At 34.3% G+C, this 20,946-nt stretch overlaps 2 protein-coding genes and 1 non-coding gene across 3 annotated transcripts; all 3 read left to right on the top strand.

Moving 5' to 3' along the window:
- Positions 1–11: 11 nt before the first annotated feature.
- On the top strand, positions 12–8,104 carry LOC102621705 (probable sulfate transporter 4.2). The gene is made up of 17 exons (XM_006485958.4): positions 12–509; positions 1,615–1,663; positions 2,027–2,228; positions 2,809–2,977; positions 3,234–3,299; positions 3,381–3,488; positions 3,842–3,949; positions 4,042–4,107; positions 4,747–4,807; positions 4,956–5,083; positions 5,486–5,527; positions 5,839–5,955; positions 6,049–6,100; positions 6,692–6,830; positions 6,986–7,074; positions 7,353–7,429; positions 7,514–8,104. The coding sequence occupies exons 1-17, from the start codon at positions 186–188 to the stop codon at positions 7,829–7,831; spliced, it is 2,115 nt and encodes a 704-aa protein (XP_006486021.1). The 5' UTR covers positions 12–185; the 3' UTR covers positions 7,832–8,104.
- A 194-nt stretch (positions 8,105–8,298) lies between these two features.
- LOC112499124 (U12 minor spliceosomal RNA) lies at positions 8,299–8,456 on the top strand. Its single transcript, XR_003066647.1, has one exon. It is a non-coding gene; the product is annotated as a U12 minor spliceosomal RNA (small nuclear RNA).
- Positions 8,457–14,642: 6,186 nt separating this feature from the next.
- LOC102621417 (uncharacterized) lies at positions 14,643–16,799 on the top strand. Its single transcript, XM_006485957.3, has 3 exons — positions 14,643–15,115; positions 15,238–15,343; positions 16,086–16,799. Exons 1-3 carry the CDS (start codon positions 15,083–15,085, stop codon positions 16,232–16,234), a joined length of 288 nt encoding a protein of 95 aa, XP_006486020.1. The 5' UTR covers positions 14,643–15,082; the 3' UTR covers positions 16,235–16,799.
- The last annotated feature ends 4,147 nt before the right edge of the window (positions 16,800–20,946 follow it).

Raw genomic sequence — 20,946 nt, forward strand, 5'->3', positions numbered from 1 at the left:
ACCCACCAATCAAAGCAAGGCGAATATGCCCAATGGCTTCACGTTTCCATCATCTTTTCAAAAACAGACTGGTCCCCACCAGCCCACACGGCTTCTGTAATTTTAAAATAAATTTCGATATTTAATGAAGTGGCGACCGATGGCATAAGCTCATCATTATTTCCTTAATTACGCCGACGGTGCGTATGGAGATAACCTACGCATCGCCCAGCTCCCAAAACCTCTCCTCTTCTTCACAACGCTCCTCCTCCTACGTCAGCATGCCCGCGGCGCGGCCCGTCAAGGTGATACCGCTGCAGCATCCGGAAACGACGTCGTCCTGCTCCGCTGCGTCGTCGTTTGGCGCTTTGGTCTCTAAACGGATAGGGAATTTTAAACGCATGACGTGGATTCAGTGGATTGAAACGTTGCTCCCCTGTTCTCGCTGGATTAGAACGTACAAGTGGCGTGAGTATTTTCAAGTCGATCTCATGGCCGGGACCACCGTTGGTATCATGCTAGTGCCGCAGGTGATTCTACTCTCTATCTTGTGTTCATATTACTTCCTTCTTCTTCTTCTTCTTTTTTAATTTTTGGTTGGTTTAATTTCTTTTTTTCTGTTTTCCAGTTTCTGTTTGGTTGCCGAGAAACGCCCGAAAAAGAAAAAAAAAAGAAAAGAAACTAATTAAATATTATTTACTTCTTTGCATGGCTCAGCTTTAATTTTTAAGTGATACAAGAGGATCAAATTTTCTTTCATTTTAGTTACTTTCCTGGCAACCAAACAAGTTTTCAACTTGTTCTACCTTTTCAACGCTCTCGTTTTGCCACGGAGTTTGGTGGATAAAATATTATAGCATTTAGTATGACGAAATGGATCTTTTACTCGTTTTGATTGATTTACCTTAACGTCAATCACTTAGCTTTAATTGGGTGCATTAGATTTTTCCTTTATTTTTCACATTCCAGAAAGCGAAATTTGAAAATCGAAAGGTATGACGATTTGGCTTTGGTATTAAAATGATAGGTTGGCAGTTTAGCCAAGAGCGTAACTTCAAGTGATTGAATAGATTTGTGTTCTAGTCTTCAATCACTATTTATTGGTCCATATCAAATGCTTGGGATTGTTAAATTACTTACACCTATCGTAATCAAGGATTAGACTTTTCTTTTCTACTATTCCTGCTGCCAACTACTTATAATTTGATTGGTAATATAAAATTAGGCTCTGTAGTTGGTCCCATTACGTAATTTTATTACTGTTTTATGCATTTGGATTGTCACAAAATTTTAGTTTTAATAGTCTCCAAATCTGCGTGGAAATGATTAGAGACAACCCATATTCCGAATTTGTTAAAATTGTAATTTATGTTTTGCACTCATTTCTAATCTGCTGTTGAGCAGGCATGCTTGACTATCATGACTGAATTTGTCATTATGGCCTTTTTGTCCTGTACTGCCTCTTTGGAATTTATTGCATCGCTCAGTATCTTGTGCTATTGCTTTTGTTGTTATTACAAAAAAATTTCTGCTGGAAGGAGTTTGGCTGTTGAATAAGTTATTTTAACTGCTGGACTTGATTAAGCAGATGAATTTGTGGGTTCTGTGTTTTGACTGCTTGTTGTAAATGACCAGGCAATGTCTTATGCAAAGTTAGCTGGGCTTCAACCGATTTATGGGCTATGTAAGTTGAGCACAATACTTTTGTTAACTTAAGTCATTATTTGCCTTTTGTACGGAAACCGTTCAATTTTCTAAGTCAGACGTAATGTACTTTTTCGGTAGAAAATTTAAGTGAGTTACAATGACTACCGGTCTTCAGATGTAGAGCTAATTCTGTATGATGCATAGGTTTGCATTTTGGGTAAAAGATAAAGATTCTAGAATCAGCATGCTGTAATTTCCAGATAATCGCTTTTGATCAATGTCAAATATTTGGTGGTGCCATCAGAACCCCTACTTGCACTGATGTTTTCTGGCATAATATTACTGCCAAATAGTTCCTGTGATTCTTACTGAACATCAATATATCTTGTCACATCGTCAGACTCAGGTTTTGTGCCGATATTTGTGTATGCCATATTCGGGTCTTCTCGCCAGCTTGCAATTGGTCCAGTAGCTTTGGTTTCTCTCCTGGTCTCAAATGTCTTAGGTGGAATTGCTGATTCATCTGATGAGTTATACACAGAACTTGCAATATTATTGGCTCTCATGGTTGGAATATTTGAATCCATTATGGGTCTCTTGAGGTACTAGCACTCATCTTTATCTGTGCGTAAGTAGTCACAAATTTGTTATGTATTTCACTTCTACCTCTCAATGTTTGTGCACGTTTGTGAATGAGTATTCCATGTGTGTATCTCCTGCCAAGACATCTGTGATAGGTGATTGGCCAAGTATACAAAATTACTTGTTCTAATTTTTGGAGAAGTAGTCTCTGAACCTTATTAAATTTGAAATATGCAGAGTCCTTTTGTTTTGATGGCAAAACATGTTATAAGGTCGACATTCTTAGTTTGCACAGTCATATCACTGAAAAAAAGAAAAAAAAAATTTGAGTAATAATTCAGCTCCATAGAGAAGCCACTTCTAATATTTTTATAGCACTGTCAGTAGATAGACAACATATTTCTGTGTTATCACTTTAGAGAACCATTTGCCGTGGTCATTGAACTTCTTTCCTCTGTAATTCCATTTTCTTCTTTCCTTTGTAACCCCATTTTCTCATTCGTGATTTTTTCATTTTTTTGATTTATTTTTTCTGTTGTTGGTTCTGTATTGTCTTTAAAATAGCTGATCATGTATCCATTCTCCTTTTTTCCCCCCAAGGCTTGGATGGCTTATCCGTTTCATCAGCCATGCTGTGATCTCTGGCTTTACCACTGCTTCAGCCATTGTAATTGCACTGTCTCAAGCAAAGTACTTTTTGGGATATGATGTTGCACGTAGTAGTAAGATTGTGCCATTGATCAAGAGCATAATATTAGGAGCAGATAAGGTATTCTTCTGTACATGTCTCCTGATTTATCTGAACGCTTGTTGATACTGTCTGCTATAGTTTCATGATTCAAACCTTTGTATGTGCCAAACTGGTTGCACTTGAGCAGTGTTTTACCTTTTTATTACAGAACGGTATGCAATCTCAGTTTTGGATTATCCTACGCGTGATCCGCTGGTTTCTTTTCTGTCTCTTGCCTTGTGCTACCACTCATTCATTCCCTCCTTTAACCACAGGTGGTGTTTTCCTTTTGTAGTTTTCGTGGCCCCCTTTTCTAGTGGGATCTATCATTCTTGCTATACTTCTGATCATGAAGCAATTGGTATGAAACCTTTTCCCTGTTCCTTTTATTTTTGTTTTTGCGGTGGGTTTTCTTTGACTAAATTCTTGTTTTGATGGTTAGGGAAAATCAAGGAAGTACTTGAGGTTCCTACGAGCAGCAGGTCCCTTGACAGGAGTTGTTTTGGGTACAACCATTGTGAAAATATATCATCCACCATCCATTACTTTGGTGAGAATGACATTAATGAAGTTCTCTCTAACCTATTGAATTTTACACTAAAAATTATCTATATTTTTGCTATTGGGTTAGTTAATCAGAATCTGCCACCTAAGAATTCTGATCTAGTTTATCATCAGTTAAAGTCCAGAAATATTTTCTCTCCAATTGGTCGTAGTTTAACAGATGTCACTGATACAGAATTGAAACATGTACACAGCCCTCTCTTACATATATTTGTTGGCCCAGTTTCCATTACTTAGATTTTTCTTTCTGTTTTTATTTTTTGAAGTGCCATCTATCAAAGTAAAATTATCTAATTCAATCATAGCCGTAGCTGATAAAGGATGCTGGGTATGTTTCAGGTAGGAGATATACCTCAGGGGCTCCCAAACTTTTCAATCCCTAAAAGTTTTGAGTGTGCAATGTCTTTAATTCCTACTGCAATTCTCATTACTGGTGTAGCTATCTTGGTAAGGATTTTATGGGTCATTTTGTGTATAATATCTTATTTCATTGATTCGAGCTGCAACTAACAATCCAGTTCCATTGCTTCTGATGGTAGGAATCTGTGGGGATTGCCAAAGCATTGGCTGCGAAGAACGGGTATGAGTTGGATTCAAATCAAGAGGTATGTTTTGTAATGAAAGGAAAGTTCCATTGCCTGTTGATAATCGTTTTATATCACAGTCTCCAATTCATTATCAGAATAGTTTAATCCCTGCTTGGCGCCCTCTTGAGGGGCATGCATGCATTTTAGTATTGACTAATGGTGCATAACATGTTTGATTTGATTAATTATTGGTTATAGGTATGTAAATGAAGGTGCCAGTATAAAGTAAACAATATAGAATCTTATTTTGCCTCCAGTTTTCAACCTTCTGTTGCATTTAGCAATGACCAATTTGACTACCGTTATGTAGGTTGGGATTGGGAGTTTGTCATGATTGAAAATTGAAACCTGTCCCTTAGGTGTCTTTGTGAGTTAGATCTCGTAACTGTTAGTTCTGAGTGTATCAGTTGGGATCAGAGTGTTTTGGCTTCTTTCTGTTAATATTAACAGTAGTCCTGAGCACTATGGACTTCTATGCTGTGTATGCTAGTTAGGAAATATATATAACTTGAATGGGATATGCTTTTTATTTTTCTGGGTAAGTTTTTAATATAGGAGAGTTATGAACTCATAAACCCAGAAATCCCACTACCAAAAGAGCATGTCTACTACATCTTAAGCGCATTATTTCTTACCATCTCTCCTTTTTTTGAACAGTTGTTTGGTCTTGGTGTAGCCAATATACTGGGTTCTTTCTTTTCAGCATATCCCACAACAGGTGAGACTTTACTGAGTTCTCTAGTGCTGTAAACAAGGTTAAATGTATTTGGTTCAAATTCCAGTCTAGTCATCAAAGATCTTTTTCATGTTCATATGTGCTAAAATATGCTACTGAAGGACAGGTTATTTTTTGAACATGCTACTAGGTTCCTTTTCTAGGTCTGCAGTTAATCATGAAAGTGGAGCAAAAACTGGCTTATCAGGAGTTATAACAGGCATAATAATGGCCTGTGCCCTTTTATTCATGACCCCATTGTTTGAACACATACCACAGGTTAGTTACCAGGTTGGTTTATTTGCTTGACAGGATCTTGGTTAAAGCACCATTTTCTACTTATTACATTAATTTATCAGCTTTTCTAGGTCTACGAAATGGTTGTTGTCAATTAGTGCAGCTAGTAAAATCTCTTGAGATGTTACAAGAGGTTTGGGGTTTAAACTGCACTCACATAGATAGGCATAGGGAGGCGATTTATTTTCTAGTCGTGCAATGTTTTTTGTTTTTCTTAAAAAAGATCCTGATCTAGGAAATTGGAAAGCTTTAAACTGATGGGATTTTGCTGCTGATATTTCTTATTTCAGTTATCTTCACATGTTTTTAATATCGAGTAATTAATTATGATCATATTAGTTTGAAATGCTAATTACACAATTTATTATCTTCATCACCTTGCAGTGTGCCTTGGCTGCAATAGTAGTCTCTGCTGTGATGGGACTGGTAAGTTTGCTAAACTTAAGTGCTGAAGGTTGATTCTAATAGGTTCACTTATGCTTTGCAATGTTAGACCATACAATTAATTACCTATGAGATATATAAGATCAATTCAATAAGAACAGATTTATATGCCCAATCGGTAATGAAAATCATACGTGAAAGTTGAACAATTTACACAAATTAGTATTGAAGTAATAGAATTTTTATGTTTTTATTATCAGCATTTTAGTCTCTTGCTCGGATGTACTTTCATGATACCTACTGGTGAAGTGTATTGAGTGCAACGATGTTATTTTGAATGTTTGTCATTTCAGGTGGATTATGATGAGGCTATCTTTTTGTGGCATGTAGATAAAAAGGATTTTCTGCTTTGGACCATTACTAGCATTACAACTTTATTCCTTGGTATTGAGATTGGCGTCCTTGTTGGGGTAAGAATTCAAAGCAGTTATGTAAAGTGGAATCATGAACATATCCGTGTATTGAAAAGAGATCATCTAACTCTTAATTGACTGAATTTATAGGTTGGTGCTTCACTTGCTTTCGTCATTCATGAGTCAGCAAATCCTCATATTGGTAAGTGGAAGGTTGTTTATGCATGTTACTACATGGACCATGGGAATAGTTATAATCTTCTGCATCATCTGTCATGCATACTGCCTTTTATTTATTATTTTATTTCCATCTCAATCCTTTTATCTGGTTCTGCCTTGAGTTTGCAGATTTTCTGGTTGGTCCATCGTCATTGTTATCATCTTTGTCAAAGTTTTCCATGATTGTAGTAATTGATGGTATTATCATAAATCATTATCTGTATAATGATTCTGCAAATTGCATTTCATACCTCATCTCTATGAGGACCAGCTACAGTAATCCTGGCTTTCGTTTCCTTTCCTTTCCATTCCTACACTCTTTTGGCTTAAAGTTTAACCTATGATGTCCTTTTTACCAATGGATATCTTGGGTTTATATTGGACAGATTGAAATTATGTAAAATTAGATGCTGTAGTGCCTTCACTCTGTGTTCTATTTTAGATGAAACTAAAGATTTACTAGTTTGACAATGCCCTGATTCTGTTAATACTCACCTTCAGCTTGATGTTTGAGACCGTAGAATATGCTTTTTCCTTGAGCAGCTGCTTATTTTATATTTGGTGTATGCTACAGCTATCTTGGGACGTCTTCCAGGCACTACTGTCTACAGAAACACTCAGCAATACCCAGAAGCATATACTTACCACGGAATAGTAATTGTTCGCATAGATGCACCTATCTACTTTGCAAATATAAGTTTCATAAAAGACAGGTGAAGATTTATGCTAACCAAAATCAACAAAATCCAAACAACTGGACTTGTCATCTCGCATCTTTTATTATTATTATTATTATTTTGGGATATTGTCTGTCAGATTCTTTCCAAATAAATAAAATAAAATTAAGTTCATCCAAATGTCTTCTCAGGCTACGGGAATATGAAGTTGATGTTGATAGATCGACAAGGCGTGGACCGGAAGTTGAAAGAATTTACTTTGTGATCTTAGAGATGGCACGTAAGTTGTACTTCTCCTATCCTTCGTGTCTGGTCGTAGAGAAGCACATATTTATATCTTTCTCTATGATTGTGCTCAAACACGGTGCTAGATCTTTACTTCTAAATATTAGCAATCTTATTTTAGTTATGAAGAATTTTTATGGCTGTTTTAAGATTTTCATGTCATAGAGAAGCATATATCTGGTTCTAATGGAAAATGTGATTAAGTTTTGTGTCATCCATGAAACTTCTTAAATCCTTTTCTTTATATATCAATGTTCTTAAACTTTAATGCAGCTGTTACCTATATCGATTCTAGTGCTGTTCAGGCCTTGAAAGACTTGTATCAAGAATACAAATCAAGGGGCATTCAGGTTGAGTATCGCACTTTATGACTACATGTTGTTCAAGAGCCTTATTTTAGAAAAATTGTGTGAATCATTGGGTTTGTTTTACAGATTGCCATTTCCAATCTGAATCATGAGGTTCTCCTGACTTTGTCCAAATCGGGTGTTGTTGATCTGATTGGCAAGGAGTGGTACTTTGTGAGAGCCCATGATGCCGTTCAAGTTTGCCTCCAGCATGTACAGAGCTTGAAAGAAACTGCTAATGCACCTAATCCTTTACCTGATGACAATCTAAGTTTTCTCCAGAGATTACTCAAATCTCGTGGGGAAGATTTATCAATTGCTGAGCTAGAGTCGGGTGCTCAAAGGCCTCCAGATTTCAAGAACACGGACCCTAAGTTGGAGCCCCTACTATCACGCAAGACGTGAATTTGCATTCTTGCTTCTCCCTCAAACATAAAATGATGCCAATTTTTAGCAAGGCACGTAAATGTCTTTTGTCCGGCTGCAGCCATTAAAATTTGATTGTTTCTTGTAGTTAGTCTTCCTTAGTGTAAAATGTAATGCCATATGCTGCAAATATAGACTTCGATTTCTTGTACGTAATTGGTCCATCCCCCATTTGTTAGGACTCGTGAGTATGTATTATTAGCAACAGATCTGATAATACCCTATTCTTTATCAAACAAGATTTTGTAATTAGTAATGTTCTCTTCTTTCATTAACTGTTTTATCTCGGTAATTAATTCTGTTACATAGTCAATTAATTAAGTGATTATATCAGCCCCTCCAATTTGATATTGCTGTTAGAAGCTAAATTGTCCCACATCGGATACGAGCGAGAAGCCCGTGAGGGTAAGGCGGTATAAATAATGGAATTGGTGCGACCCTAGAACTTGCCTTAAACTAATGAGTAAGGAAAACAAAGCGAGCGGTGAGAGCCGGTCGCCGCGCCATTGCAAAAACTGTGCGCAGGAATTTATGGAGGGGTAATAGGCTGGCCCGAGCGTTGACGCTGCTTACTTTCGCAGAACTCGCTTGGGCGGGCCTCCCAAAATTGGTTAACCCCACCCCCAAAGCCCAGTATCAAAATTTTCTCATGTTACTAACGGTAAAGTGACGGTTAGAAATTATGAAATTGAGTCTACAAATCTTGACGAAAACTTAAATGATTGGATGAGCTGATAGCTATTCTTCATTCAATTAGTGTCCTGATTGAGGCCTTGTATTATGATTTTCTTTAAAAATGAAAGGGGTGGTATGGATTGCTAGAACCCCATGAATGAATAACAAAATTACTGATACATATCTTGATAATCCTAGATGTCCCAGCTATTAATGAATGTGAAAGGGAGATGAATAAGCATTTTGGTCTAGTGAATGAGAATATAATTAGATGGGAGATAGAAGAAGAGAAAGAAGCTAATTCTAAGCATCTCTTATAGGATTCACTAATCAGTGGACTGATTATTGTCCCATTTTTTGTATGTATTTTTCCAAAAGAAAATGACTCAAATGATTATTCGTTCGCTGAAACCTAAAGTAATATTATATTATAGTAGCAATCACCATTGTTTTAATTTTAACTAAACCTAAAAATATCAAATTAGAATCTTTAGGGTGCATTTAGTATTGTTTTAAAGGGTTGTTTCTGTATTTATGTTATAATATAATTATGATTGGTTTTTCATGAATTTGAAAACGCGTTTAATAATTTATTTTAAAATTAGAATTTGGAAATACATTAAAAAAATATTTAGTAGTTTCTTTAAAATTAATAATAATATATTTTAAAAAAATAATAAACAAATAATGAAAATAGTAATTTTGCATATGTATCGTAAATCAGCACCGATATTCTCACAAAGCTAAGCACAAAGTTTTGCACAAAACGGTTCGTTTTGTATAAAGTATAAAAGCCATTTACACTTACAAGTAGCAACACCACACACGCACCGAACAAAGAGTGCAACAATGTTTCTCCCGTCTCTCTCTCTCTCGCTCTCATTCTCCCTCTTTTATCCCACACCACACCACAGTGCAGCAACCATACTAATGCTGATGATGTTACGAATGATACAAAGGTTCCCATTCAGAGGAACAATTGCTGCAGTCCTTGGCAATCATAAGCAATTTTGAAGAACCCAATCAAACCAAACTGAGAAGGTCTCTCATGTAAGAACAAAATTCAAGCAACCATAAGCAAAGCAATCAACATTAATCACCAAATTAATATATGCTCTGTGTAAATAATTTGAAGATCACGATATCCTTAACCAGAATAATAACCATTCAAAAAATCTATGAAGTCTCAAAAACATATTAATTAATCTTTAACAATTAAGCAGTCTGCATCTTTAATTACAAATTAATCTTTAATCAATTAAGCCGATTGTGTTGGGGGTTAGAGAGCGATGCAGCTAAGATCGAGAGAATGAAGACAACGGAGCCGAGAGAGTGAGGAAGATCGGAGCAGAGAGAGTGAGGGAAATCGGAGCCGAGAGAGTGAGGGAGATCAGAGCCCAGGGAGCCAGCTAGATGCTTCAAGCGAGAGACGAGAGAGTTGTCACAGTTGCTGCCTCGTGAGGGAGAACAGAGCTGATATCGAGCTTGTGTGCACACGGGAGAGAGAAAAATGTTGCTGTGTGGTGGGGGAGAAAGGAGGGAGACGAGAGAGAGAGATGGGAGGAACATTGCTGCATGATTTGTTGCATGCGTGTGTGGTGTTGTTGTTTGCACGTGTGAATGGCTTTTATATTTTGTACAAAACGAACCATTTTATGGAAAGCTTTGTGCTTAGCTTTGTGATATCATCATTTTCCATCGTAAATAGGCTATAATATTTTATTTTTTTTTTCTAGGACCCACCTGATTTGATTGGACATAAAAAGTAAAGGATGAATTTACTATGCGGTGGGGCCTAAAGAATATTATAATCTTTAGAAAACATCGAGGTAACGTTTCCTACTTTGCTTCTAAATTTTTGTAAAATAGGTGCAACTCACGGGCGGGTGGCTAAATGGCATAACAATATAATTTACATAAAATCAAAAATCGCGTCTAATAATTTAAAAATATTTAATGATTACTTACATTTGATTTATTCAAAATAATTTACATTAACTCATTATGTATCTTAATAAGATTCATAACTCATTCTCACCCAAAAAAAAAAAGCTAAAAATTATTGCCCCCAAGCACGTTTTCCTATTTTATGTGGCTGTAAACACTCCACTAAAAATAGGTAATTTTTAAAAACCTCCCCTGAGATTTGAGCTTGTTACAAGTAGATGGCGAGAATTAATTTATTTATAAAAAACCTCCTACCGTCAGTTAATTTTAACATTGACCGTTAGTTGACTGTATAAAGACAATATTATCCTTAACAATAGTTTGTAGATAGAAATGACTAAAAAAAAACTAAAATTGTTAGCTATTTTATCCTCTTTAAATTATTGATATTTTCTTAAAGTTCCTACAAAAAAGATAAAATTAAAAACTTGAAAAATTCTCTTTAAATTATTGATATTTCCTTAAAGTTCCTACAAGAAAGATAAAATTAAAAACTTGAAAATGAAATAGTCATAATCTTTACCTATGATATTGTAAATCTTTGGAATTGACAAGGATAAAATTGTCAAAAAATAGAGTTTGTGCTTTTCGCGCCAATAATTTTAGATTTTTTTTTAATTATGTCAGTCTATAAACTATTGTTAAGGGCAATATTGTCTTTGCATAGTCAACTAACGGTCAATGTTAAAATTAACTGACGGTAGGGGATTTTTTACAAATAAACAGATTCTCACCATCTACTTGTAACAAGCCCAAACCTCAGGGGAGATTTTTAAAAATTACCCCACCAAAAATACACCTTAACCTCCTACTTCCATAACATCAACTTTGGTTGCTGCCTTGATAATTACACTGAAAACTTTATGTTAACACTAACAGTATATTGAATATTAACTCCTCCTATGGAAGGACGAACAATAATTCACTAGCTAGAGAGGCTGCTGCTACTACAGTCCATATGTTTATTTGCACATTTTCCATCACTTTTTTTTTTGAAAGGTCAGTTTTTATCACTTTCTGTATATTCTTTTTTCATGCTTGGTGGTCTTCTCATGCCTCAAATGACATCAAAATTACAGATGACTTTTGATGTACACGGCAGAGAGTGTGCTTGTCCTGAACATGAAAACTGAACGAATGGTGATTAAACTCATGAGCTTCCCATGATTCCAAGCCAATGCACATTTGACAAGTCATCAAGCTCAATCAATAGTGATATCTCCAATATGGGAGAGAAATGAGATGAACTCACTACCCACCTAACAGTGCTCTGTCATGTGGTAGAATTGTGGGACCCATAGTAAATTTCATTAATTTTTTAAATATAAAATTTAATAGGTCTTTTAACAGGACCTATTGGTGATCTCATTTTAGAACCAATGTTTTGTCATGTGGTAGAATACCATTGGATAAGGTCACCACCTCATTTTATGAGTTACATGTAGTATATGTCCTTTTTTTTGTTTTTAAATTTGTATCAAGTTGCATTGATTTGACAACCTTAATGTAATATTGTTCCCTCTTTTCTTAATTTTTTTTTTAAAAATACATCTTTTTGTGTGCTCGTGATTTATACATGATATGATTTTATTAGACACGTGTCCATGCACTTTATTAAAGTTCCATTTAGTAAAAATTATTAGTAGAACTTTTACTAATAGGGAAGATTTTATTGAAAAAATTTTAATTGTTTGGTTGTAAATGAGAGTTTTTATTAAAATTGTAAAATTAATTTATTAGGTAAATTTTTTAAGGTTATGTTACAAAAAGAATGAAATAAGTTTGTCAAATAAATAAATAATATTTTAATATTTAAAAAAAATTCAACCTCTACTTTTAAAAATCTAAAATTTGAGTTTTTACTAATAGAGGTAAAATATCTTATTTAATTTTCAAAAGCTCTACTAAAAAAGTTACCAAACAACATTAAAAAAAATTAGGAGAAGTTTATGAAATTAAATAAGTACTTATGATTATTAAATAGCTATAACAAACATGCACTAAAATAAAGATAAGGATGAGGAGGGCATGCAAATATACATATGTAATTGGAGATGTGATATTTGTGTTGCATAAATTAGTAAATGTATTACTTGGCATAATTAATATAAAAATAATGAGTAGAGTATCGTTCCACATAAATTACATATACTATTAGCTATTAAAATTATTATGACCTTAATTTATTCAAATGAATGATTAAGATGACTAGAGTTGAGAAAAAAAATAAAATAAAGCAACTAAAGTTTAAATACGGATGTAAGCAATAACAAAAATTATCAAGAGATTAGAACACTATGACATCCAATTTCATTACAATCAATCCAATTTAATCATTCATGTATGATTATTACTCCTATTGACAGTGAATTTTCTTAAACTATTCAATATCATCTTTCGAGTAATATAAAAAAATAACCCCACATATTAACCAACTACAACTCTATATGAATTTAAATATACAATAAGTTCAAAGTTCTATGAAATTTATAAAGCTGCAAGAATCAGGTTAGCACACCTCTATCTCCCATGTAATTCATGGCATTTATTATGTAAAGCAAAAATATATAAATCTTCTCTTGATCTTATTAAGTATCCTTAAATAATTGAAATATTGGTTAGATATTTAAAAAAATATCATGCACAAAAATGAACACTAAATCATGAAATAATAAACTAAAAATAACATACATTTATATAATTAAATATTTATAGTTAGACTACATCGTAGTACTAAAAAATATAAAAATATAATTTCCACTTTTTTCCCAAATGCACTTATGATAAAAATATATATTCAAAATTAAGATAAAAATAGTGTAATAAAACAAAAAAAAAACTTAAGAAAACACTAAAATAATATATTTAATGTAAACACATCAATTTATATAAAATTACTCGAGACGAAAACATTTTTAATTACAAAACAAATCATTAGTTTGAATTGATTTTGTCTTTATGCAAATAAAATTGGTCGACCGTCACGCGGTCGTACTCCCCCCCCCCCCCCCCCCCTCCCAAAAAACAAAAATACTGGCATGAGGACAGACTTAATGGGGTCGAAAAATTTGGACAGAAGGTCCCAATTGATATTTAGCCTACTTCTTGGACAATTTTATGTTTGTGCCCCTCAATTTAGAGATTCTTAATCATGACCACCCGAAGATTCGTAGTTTCTTCATTCTAGCCCCGCACATCGAACCAAAACTTAGCTCTGCCAATATTTGTTTATCATAATGGCTATGATCCTTGCCTTAAAGGAATATGGTGATACTTGATCGAGAAGGTCCTTTGATTCAAATCATGATCTCATTTGATTCCTGCTAGATGATACATAATTAGCTAGCTAGGAGTATTCAAGTTTGAGACCTGATCAAGATTGTCATCTATCGCGCATAGTTCTTTGTTTCTTATGCCGCCATTGGAACTCAAGAATGATTTTTCTTTTTCTTTTCTTTTTTAATTTTTGCCTTAAGGGAATATGGTGATAGTGCTGCACGATGCACTTGGATAAAAAAGACAAACCTGTCAAAAACTATAGGAACAAGAAATGATTTTTGATTTGTCAAAGAAATGTATTTATGTATTTCTGGAGATTAAGTTTTGTTCTAGCGACAGGTGCATGTGCAACATCGTTTGATGCTCATCAGCTCTTCAAGATTTCCATTAATTTGCCAACTTCTTTTTTGCTTTTTTGGGTTAAATCATAGAATAATCAAGTAAATCGACAAAAGAAAAAAAAAAAGAAGAAGCCATGATCAGTAATTGGAAAGTAAATAACAAAACTAGAGAGATCCTGAAAATTGGTTAAAAGGAATCCAAGTGGTCCTTCTCTATAAATCATAACGCAAAGATATGACAGTCATGAGCATGACTGCTAGTTATCGATACATGCATTTATTGAATTCTCTTCTAGTTCTAGAGAATTATTATTATTATTATTGCTAGCTAGTGTCTGTCGACAAATCACTTCAATCCATATGAAAGAAAAGTATGGACAAATTTTGTATTCTTTCGAAAAGAGAAAAATATCATATCATAGAAAATTAATTAATTGATTAATTATCAAAACTAAATAGGTTATATATGCAAGTTAGCATTTGGGTTGATAGCTGAGAAGAGAATGGAAGTATCTGACATAGGCAAAGGAAAGAGTATCAAAAGCTAGTGTTGGAGTAAGCCAACTGGGCAATGAAAATTTGTCTGTTTGGGGAAATGGAGGACCCGCAGATCACGTGGAGTGGAGAAGGATGAAACCCTAATGAGCAATGAGGAATCCAACAAGAGTACAAAACAATTGTCATTTACAAATCTCCTCTAATCCCTTCTCAACCAATTAGCATTTATCTCCCACGTGGGACTGCAAAACCCATCTATCCCACCACCACCACCATCTCACACTTTGCATAATGCACCGATGAATGATCATCTCTCACTTTTTTTCTTATATATTGCTCCCTGCATTACATGTACGATCATGCAACTTGCATCAAACCAAACCCCTTATCATATATTTTCTGATCTCTCTCTTTTACCCTTATATATCTCTACATACATTTTTTATTTGATCTCTCGCTTTATATAATTTGGACTAGCTGCGAGAGTATCATGGGGGAGTCTTCTGCTTCTTACATACACATGGTAACTTTACTTTAGTTGATTAATTAATGATTTAATTGATCTTTTTTCGTGTTTATATGTTTTATCGGGTTATCCTAAGTTTTGATTACACGTGATGTTCATGATTTTGGTGTAATTAATAGGTGCAGCACTTGATAGAGAAGTGTTTGATATTCCGCATGACAAAAGAAGAATGCATGGAAGCTCTCTCTAAACATGCAAATATCAAACCTGTCATCACCTCCACTGGTAATAATTACTTTCTAATTTTTCTTGCTCTCGTGTTGTCATGATCATGCGTTGAACATATATATATATAATCACGCAGGATCAGATGTTTTGCTTAAACAAGTTCCTTTAATTTAATAGGGTTGGATATAGTTAAGTAATTAATTACCTTTTTCGACTTGATCATAGTGATCACTCGTACGTATTCTATCAAAGCTGTCATGCAAAACAGATCAAGCTGATAGAAGCCCATCTTTAAAACAGTAATGAAGAACTATAATTAGAAGATTTTGGATTTTCGCCTTACTTTGCTTTGTGACCAAGCGTCTTCGCCTAATTTTAGTTTGCTTCATGATCACGTTTTTGCGTTTAATGTTATTCACTATCCATATATAAAATTATGACCTAAGACGGATATGTCAAGTTTAAGGTTTTTGTATGTGCATGGTTTTTTTTTTTTTTTGGGCCAAAAAAAAAAGAAAATGATACAATCGAAAGCGTAATCTGGTGAAACTGTAGACTTCTACGCGCCTACTAATATTTGGGGAGCATGTCCACTTTACTCAAAACATGTAAGAGAAGTCATACAGATTTCTAGTCCTTAAGAGGGATTTCAATCTTTTTGTTGATAGAGCGGCTTATCAGTCTTGCTATATATGCCCTTGAAGTGACTGTGCATGGACACTGCCGCAGATTTTTCTAATCATAAACTTTAATCTGTTGTAATTTAAAGGGCTAATTAATACTAATAATTTGCATGCAGTTTGGAATGAATTAGAGAAAGAAAACAAAGAGTTCTTCGAGGCATACGCGCAATCTCAAAGCAAAGAAGATCGAATGTCCGAGGAAGAGACGAATCAAATGATCCAGAAGATGATCTCCACTAATTCCTCCAAATCTCAAAACGACTAAGACCAAGATTAAACTTAATTCCCCTAGCGAATAACTCTTTGAAAACGATATATAGGTATAGAAATATATATGTATATATCCTCTCTCGCTCTCAAATAATTAATTCAGCCAAAATCGTAACAACTCTGGCCAATGTTGGTCCCTTTAGCTCAAGCTTAATGTTGTACTTATATTGAACCAATCAAACAAAATGGTCATCCTGTAATTCCGAATTGACATCAATGTGGTGAAATTTGATTGGATGTGCGGATTGTGTTCATATGAAGCTATTTGTGCGTTTATATGAACATGTTTTGGTTGGTATGGTGATGCGATGCTAATGACACCTGGAATCTTCCTGTTGCGTCGTGGTACAAGGTTATATTTGTCTTTGTGTTGGGTAAGTGGACAGAGAATGGCATGTGATGTTATTAGTCATTTGGTCATTCAGCAAGTGTTAATAGTAAATGAAGCAAGATATAGTGGTGTGGGGACTCAGCATCTTTGTGTTTGCTATATATATCGTCGCAATCATGTACTTTTGCTTTTAGCAATTGATGAAGGCGATGCTAATTACCGGTTTTAATTGTGTAAGCCGTTCGTCGAGTATCATCTTTTAAATTTCTTACCAGCTTTTAATTCATACGGTGAAATGTGTGTCGCTGGACGATAGTCGAGGACTAAAAGGAATTAACTTTCTTGTAAATTACTTACCATGACTTTCATTTCATACTGTGAAATGTGTTTCATCGGACGATAATCGAGGATTAAAAGGAAATAACTTTCTTGTAAATTTTTTATCAGCTTTCCCTTCATATGGAAAAATGTGTTTCATTAATTGAATGATAGTCAAGGATTAAAAGGAATTAACTAAAGATTGATGAATTACTACTCTTGGGGAAAGTCTTGGGTGGTACTCGACATCGTTACATTGGCAAATCTTGCACTACGCCATTAACTTACCCCAATGATATCAAAAATACCAAAAACCAAAATTTTAAGATTTGATACACTTAGTCATATTTTGTATATGTTATATAAATATTATCTATTTCAAATTTTAATATTAAATATACTGTAGCACTTTGGTAAATTCTGCATTTGCGCCATTAATTTGGTGAATCGCATTTTGAGTTTGAATCCCGGCAGTGGAATTAATTTTCAATTTGGTATTTTGGAAGCCCAATGTTATCAAAAGTACCAAAAACCAAAAATTTTAAGATTTAATACACTTATTCAATTTCTGTCTTTGTTATATAAGTAATATATGTTTCAGATTTTAACATTGAATCCACCATAGCATTTTGGCAAATTTTGCATTTGCACCATTAATTTGGTGAATTAAATTTTGAGTTGGAATCCCGACAGTGAATTAATTTACAATTTAGTAGGTTTCTATATTTGTAATGTAATAACACCCTGAAAGGAATATGTCTTCTCTCTCATGAGTTTTCTCTCCCTGAGAAATCTTAGAGAATAGAAGTTATAACTGAGCCTTTATGGCTAGTTGAATCGCTCTTATTGAGTGTTCTTTTTCTTTAAAACCATGCTTAATAATAGTTTAGTGGTTTTCACTCTTTCTTAATTTTTTTCAAAGCATCTAAGGAATGGATTATTCTATGATTGCAAACAAACAAGGTGTCATAACTGCATCAAGTAAGGTTTGGTTGGTAGATATGCAAAATTTTAATGGAGACAGAGGAGTTAATTCGAAGGTGCAAGTCAATATCTTGGAGGAGGCAGAAGAAAATAAATTCTCTTTTGAAGGAAAAATAAAGGAAAAGGGGGTCCAAATAGTGGCTGGATGTCTAGTTGGTAAGGTGCTACATATAAGAGGAGTAAACGTAGAGGAGTTGAGAGCTACTTTAAACTTGGTGTGACAAACAAAAAAGAAGTGAAGATTGAAAATCTCAGGGATAATATTTTTATCTTGAAGTTTAGGGAATGAAGCAAATAAAAAGAGAATTCTCACAAAAGGACCATGGCACTTTAATCAAGCACTGTTATGCTCAAAGAACCAGATGGCATTGGAGAAATTATAGCACACTCTTCACACACACAACATTTTGGTGCAAATTAAAAATGTTCCTATTATGTGTATGGATGAAGAAATTTATACGGGAATTGGGAAACTTATAGGCAAGGTTCAAGAAATGGACACTTATAGGACCGTTGATTGTATGGGGCAAGTTATAAGAATGATAATCTTAGTTGATATTACCAAGCCCCTGAAGAAAGTTCTATTTATTGAAACTGAAGATGGGAAAAAATTCCAGTTGCAGTGGAGTATGAGAAACTTTCAAATTTTTGTTACTTTTGTGGATGCCATGGACATTCAAACAAAGAATGTGCTAAGTACAAGGGCAATAAAAAAAAAGGATCTTGATTATGGACCATGGCTGAAAACACTGACTTAGGTGGAAAAGATAAAATAGAACAGAGCAAAAGAACGATGGGGTACAAGAATGTAATGAGGAGGAGATGAAAATCCAGGAGGGTGGTCATAAGTTCACGAGATTAAGGTAGCGTACTTAGCCATTGTTAAGTGAACCAAAATAACTAGGTCAAAGTTTAGTTGAACCATAACAATGCAAATTGGATTAGGAGACACATTACAGAATAGGTATCGTGAACCTAGTAGCTTAAGAGCATTTAATGAAGGATAAAGACACATTGAGGAAGAAAAAAAAACAGCTTAAGGCTAGGAAATACAGCTGAAGGTCGAAAAGATTTTAGGGATTAGAAATTAAAAACGGGAAAAATAGGAGAAGAAGAAAAAGAGGGAAAACATAAGAATTTCAGAAAAAATATAAAAAAAAAAGAAAAGAAAAATGCAGGAAATGTAATAAAAGAGGGCGACAATGTTGTGCGCCAAGAAATGGGTCAAGATGAAGTAAACGTAGAGGAAATAAATGATGGGTCTGGAAAGAACCAAGTTAAGTCGAGAAGAAGAAAATAGAGGCATCAAACAAGGCAATTTGAAGATATGCAAAACTCCAACAGCAAGTCAGTTTTAACAAAAAGACAAAATTGTGAAATGGGTTGGCCAAGCCTAAAATCAAAGAGAAGCAAAATATTTATTCAAGCAAGCTGACAGTTACTAAATACAACTTTAATTCTCCCCAAGCCAAAATCAAATTGAGGTGGGAAGCTCCAAGTTGAGATGATATGGAACTCTCCACTACAATCACAGAGGAATTAACGGCGGAGGCTAGTTGCTATCCCCACCGACAACCATAAGGCTCATTGGTCAGAATCTTTGGGGATTGGGGAAGGATCGGGTATTTTGAGAAATCAAAATGGTCCTCTATGAGTAAACACCAAAATTTTGCTCGTGTAAAACAAAATTGATGGGGCAACAGTAAGACACCAGTTTTAAACTTTCTAAACTACTTTGCAATAAGTACTTGTGGTAAGGAATGGGGTTGGGAATGATGTGGAATGAAAATATAGTAATAAAGATCAAATCTTACAGCAAGCACCATATAGAGGTTGTAGTTTAAAGTAATGACGGTAGCTATTGGAGATGCACTAGTGTGTACGACAACCCAAAATAGAGGGAAAAAACCAACATGCACACTTGGGAATTAATTAGGAGGTTATCAGGTCTGTCATAACTACCTTGGCTTTGTTTTATGGACTTTAATGAAATATTGCATGTAAATGATAGTGGTCTGATTGATCTAGATTTAGAGGGTACATTTTTACCTGGTGTAATAGAAGATTTGGCCCATATATTATTAAAGAAAGACTAGATAGAACATTTTGCTGCAACAATTGGGGTAATAAGTTTTATTGCATGTTTAACACATTGAAACCTGGAGCTCAAACCATTATCATGTCATTGTGGAAGTGGTGGAAAGAGGAAAAAAAGCTAGTTATAACAAAAGAACTTTCCCGAGGATGCACTATTAAGATATGTGGAGCCTAAACGAAAAATGTCAAGACACAGTGAGAAAGAAATGGTGGGAAGGGAAAAAAATGTGAAGAAGTTAATTAATGAGTTGAAAAACATAAGGAGAAGTTATGATCACTATATCAATAGGGATAAAATCAAAATGTTAGAGAAACTAATTGACAATATGCTAATCGATGAAGAAATATATTAAAAGCAAAGATTTAGAGTTGATTGGTTGCCAGAAGGGTACATAAATATAAAGTTTATTTTCATGCCAAGGCTACAATAAGAAAGCGACAGAACAAAATATGGAGTGTTAGATGAAAATAGAAATTGGTGAGAAGTAGAGGTAATAGAGAGAAGATTTTGCAAACACTTTGCAAACCTTTTCATTATAACAAACCCATTATGACAATAAAAGTAGGTAGCCTTGAAATACATACTGAGAAAAGTGACTACATAGGTGAATGAAGAGCTGAGCAGACTATTCAAAAATGAGGAAATCAAAGAGGCACTCATTCAAATGTGTCCAACTAAAGTACCAGGACTATATGGTTTCCTTGTAACTTTCTTTCAAAAACACTGGAAATCTGTTAAATAAGGTGTCATAGCAACATGTTTACACATTCTCGACAAGAAAGGTAATCTAGCTCATTTCAATTATACTTACATTGCCTTTATTCCAAACGTAGAGAAACCAAGAGATGTAACAAAATAGAGACCTATTAGTTTATACAATGTTATATATAGAATTATAGCTAAATTTATAGCTAATAAACTGAAACAAATCTTGCATGTTGTAAAATCTCTAAATCAAAGTGCATTCATATCAAAT

This window comes from Citrus sinensis, chromosome 4, assembly GCF_022201045.2.
Source record: "Citrus sinensis cultivar Valencia sweet orange chromosome 4, DVS_A1.0, whole genome shotgun sequence".
In the NCBI taxonomy this organism is placed as follows: domain Eukaryota; kingdom Viridiplantae; phylum Streptophyta; class Magnoliopsida; order Sapindales; family Rutaceae; genus Citrus; species Citrus sinensis.